Source organism: Macadamia integrifolia, unplaced genomic scaffold (assembly GCF_013358625.1).
Source record: "Macadamia integrifolia cultivar HAES 741 unplaced genomic scaffold, SCU_Mint_v3 scaffold_176A, whole genome shotgun sequence".
NCBI classification, from domain to species: domain Eukaryota; kingdom Viridiplantae; phylum Streptophyta; class Magnoliopsida; order Proteales; family Proteaceae; genus Macadamia; species Macadamia integrifolia.
In genome coordinates, this window is record NW_024870630.1 from 42,903 (window position 1) to 46,719 (window position 3,817).

General features: G+C 41.0%; 1 protein-coding gene across 1 annotated transcript; it reads right to left on the reverse strand.

The window, feature by feature from the left end:
• Positions 1-1,059: 1,059 nt before the first annotated feature.
• Positions 1,060-2,725, reverse strand: LOC122071029 (L-type lectin-domain containing receptor kinase IV.2-like). The gene is made up of 3 exons (XM_042635296.1): positions 2,397-2,725; positions 2,065-2,282; positions 1,060-1,493 (listed from the first exon to the last, which is right to left on the reverse strand). The coding sequence occupies exons 1-3, from the start codon at positions 2,723-2,725 to the stop codon at positions 1,060-1,062; spliced, it is 981 nt and encodes a 326-aa protein (XP_042491230.1).
• Positions 2,726-3,817: the final 1,092 nt, after the last annotated feature.

A 3,817-nucleotide genomic window follows, 5' to 3' on the forward strand; every position in this document is an offset into this window, starting at 1 on the left:
TGCTGTGTCTAGGCATATATATATATATATATATAGGCAAGGGGATAGTATTCTTTGATTGAGACAGATCCCAAAACCAATCCCAGAGTTTTAATACCCCGCTAGTCCCTTCTATCTTCCTTTCCTCCTTATCGATTCATTACAAAGAAAATAAAAGGAGGAGATGAGGACGGAAAGGTATAAAAAAATCTCAATCTTACGATGGACCAAGATCCTCTCTAGTGCCCCCAACACTCATTTGATGGCTGGAAAACACTTGGCCTTACAATTCACAATAATCAACTTGAAAGAATAGGGTCAAGAAAAGCAACTAAGCTTCTTTTGTAATATTCTCCTTCTCCAAATTTGCAGCTACCCTCGCATGATTTTCTCCATCAACAGACCTTCCATTCTTCCAATCTTGAAATATCCAAAGTGAGAAATTTTCCAAATAAATCATCATAATCCAATATAAAATTGAAAGTTTTAAGTTCAACCATAAAAATATATATAGAAAAACTCAAGAATTAGGACAGACCCAAACATTCCTTATGACAATGTCAACAAATAGCTTCAATATTTCAGGAAGGGCATTATATAGATGATTTTCGTATGAAGCTTCCTCCCATTGTCTCAACGATTCCCAGGACATGATACCTAAATAAATAAATAAAAGATCTATAATTTTTTTTTTTTTTGATAGGTAAATTGTATGCAGTAAGGAAAAAGAAAAAACATAAAAACACAAAGAAAGGCAACCATTACAATCTTTTTTCGGGCAGACTAAATGAAATAAGACAAACCCTGTAGCAAAATTTATGTACTATAGAAAGAAAACTTAAGCAATTGGGAAAAGATACTATGAAGAAGTTAAGTAGCCCAATCTCAAGAGCGAAAAAAGTACAGGACACTTTTCATGCGATGACTCTTCCACAGAAAGCTTCTCACTACTGAATGGGTCAGGTTTCTAAAGATTCCAGAACCACCATCATCATTCGACTCTGACGCTTCTTTTGAAAAGTCCAAATGTGTACCACCTATATTATCAACTTGATGGGTCACCTCCACACTATGGTTCAACTAATCTTGATTGGTCACCTCCTCGCTAACAGAATCTACAATGTCCTCAGCTCCCTTGAAATAAGCCGAATATTTTTTGGGAATGGTTTCTCCACATTGTTTTGATGAAAGAGGAAGAGCAATGGCAATTGAAGATATATAAGAAGGTTCCTTATTCACTGTAGCTTGGTTTTTGAAATAGGCCGATTGAGCAACTTGCTTGGATAGGTTAGCCTCCAATGTGTCTTCATAATCAACTCCATAAATCAAGGAATCATGTCTCAAGCATTTGTCCACATTAGCATCTCCAGGAATATCCCATCGATCCTTTCCATAATTATCCTCCTTATAAAGAGGGGAGGAATATAATTTCCCCCAATTGGCTCCCTTCAAAATAAAAGATCTACAATAGTCAATTAGACCCAAACTTGGATCGAATCCAGCAAATAGGAATTCTAAAATTAAATCAAATTCAAGAATTAGAAGAGGCCCAAACACGGACCGAATCTCTATCTAGGCATGTTCATTCAATTCCGAAGTTATGGCCTAGATCTAATGGCTGGTTTCAGAATAATTTGATGAACTTCAATTCTGAAACAGAAGCAGGGCAATTTTAGGAGTTTTTTGTTTTTTAGATCAGATGATCTGATTCTTCTGGAACCCTGGTCGAGTGGTCCTCTTGGGGACCCTTTAATGTCCTAAAGTTACATCATGAACTGATGTATGGATCCCACTCAGGTGGAGATCAATTCAGATAAAGAAGTAACTCTAAAACAGAGCTATAACCAGGATTCAAAACCTGGTTCTCTTACTGTACTTTTAAAACCAATAGTAGATTTGAGAACATCAAGGAAACAATATTGATTTAATCACCGAACCCAGTGATTTAACTTGGAGAGTGGGACTGCTAAAAATACATAACAATGACTGAAAAACTTAAAAAAATTCATTCGACTCATCATCCTTGATAGAGTATAGATTCTGTAAATGATGACGACTGAGTCATTGTGCTCATAGGATAAGGACCGTGAATAGAGACATCGCCAAAACCTATTCGTAGGCCTAGCAATCTCAGCTTTGGTAGAGGAACTTCTCCCTTCAAATAGCACATAACTTCTGCCATTTGAGGCCTTTCAGTTGGAATAGAGTGGGAGCAAAGCAATCCAAGTTTTAACACCAGCTCCATTTCCTCCAATACATAATTCATCCCCAATTTTGTGTCCACTGTATCAAGGATGCTCCCCCTATGCCAACATGAAATCACCCAATCCACTAGCACAATACACTCTACCGATGCTTCTGGCTCTATGGGCCTCCTACCACAAGCAACTTCCAGCTAAAAAGCCCCAAATGCAAACACATCCACACTAGGGTTTGTTTTGCCAGTCCTACTAACTTCTGATGCAAGATAACCTAGTGTCCCTACTACATGGGTGATTTGAGTATCAGTTCCATGATCATATAATCTTGCAAGCCCAAAATCTCCTAATCTTCCATTTAGCTCCTTAGCTAACAAGACATTACTGGACTTTAAGTCCCTATGAACCACAACTTGTTCCCAATCTTCGTGCAAATACAATAACACGGCTGCGATGCTTTTGATGATTCGGAATCTTTGACACCAACTCAGCGTTGTCTTTGTTGTTGTTTTATCAAAGAGGAATTTGTCTAGACTCCCATTGGGCATGAAATTGTAGACTAGAAGGAGCTCCCTCTTACGTTGGCAATAGCCCAAGAGTGGTGTGGGCTGATCGGGTGGGGGCATGAGGTTAGGGGGTTGAGGGTTAGGGAAGGGTGTAGTATAGTAGGCGTTGGGTTGACGTGGTGGCTGATTGTAGGGGATGGGGAGGGGTAGGGAGAATGGCAGCTCTGGTAGTTCCCTGCGGGCGATAGTAGCAAGTGTTTGTCTGATGATTAGTGCGGTCACAGATTGTGCATGGATTATGAGCGAATGCATTAGAGCAACCAAATCCAACCAAATCCACTAGCATGGCCACGACCACGTCCTCGGGAGGAGCCTATACCATGACCATCAATGGAAGGAGGGCCATGGCCTTGATGAGTGACATTGGCTGATGTATTGATGTCAGGATCAACAATGGGAAGGCATGAGTGGAGAAGGTTCTCATGACTCATAAGGAGACCATGCATGTCAGTGTAGGAGATGGGGTCCTTTTGTGCCATCATAATGGAAGCAAGTGCTTGATATTCAGTGCTTAGGGCCCGAAAAACGTGGATAAAGTCTTCCTGTGGGAGGGGCTTCCCTGCAGCTGCTAGTTCATCGGAGAGATGCTTGGCTCGATGGAGAAACTGAGTAATGGTCCCATTTGGTTTGTGAACCAGACTTTGAAGGGAGACATTGAGAGACAGAATCCTGGTTGTAGACGGAGAACTGAATGCAGCATGGAGTGCATCCCAAATCTCTTTGCTAGTGGTCTATCCGACTGCTAATGAAAAGGCCTCTTCAGAGAGAGAGGCTATAAGAAGGTTATAATAGAGGTGTCTTGTTCACGCCATACCTTGGCTTTGATAGGGTCTTGAGGGCAATGATAGTCACCAGTGACATAGTCGAACAGGCATTGGCCAGTGAGATAGGGTACGACCTATGTGTGCCAATAAACATAGTTCTTAGATGTGAGAGGTGGGGATGGGTCGGCCATGGTGGAAGAGGGAGGAGTTGGTTCGGTCATAAGGGATTGGAGTATAAAAAGGGTATTTGAAGGGTGCAGTTAAGAGGGGAAAAGGGGAGAAACGTGGGCCATGGTTTGGGCTTGGTTTT

What these genes read in the sequence shown, in the direction of transcription:
- LOC122071029 (XM_042635296.1), bottom strand. Translation starts at nt 2,725, where the DNA reads ATGCCCAATGGGAGTCTAGACAAATTCCTCTTTGATAAAACAACAACA. An exon ending in ACAAACCCTAGTGTGGATGT is followed by an intron (nt 2,283 to 2,396) that starts GTTTGCATTTGG and finishes ATGTTGGCATAG; the next exon opens with GGGGAGCATCCTTGATACAG. An exon ending in TGGCGATGTCTCTATTCACG is followed by an intron (nt 1,494 to 2,064) that starts GTCCTTATCCTA and finishes ATTTAATTTTAG; the next exon opens with AATTCCTATTTGCTGGATTC.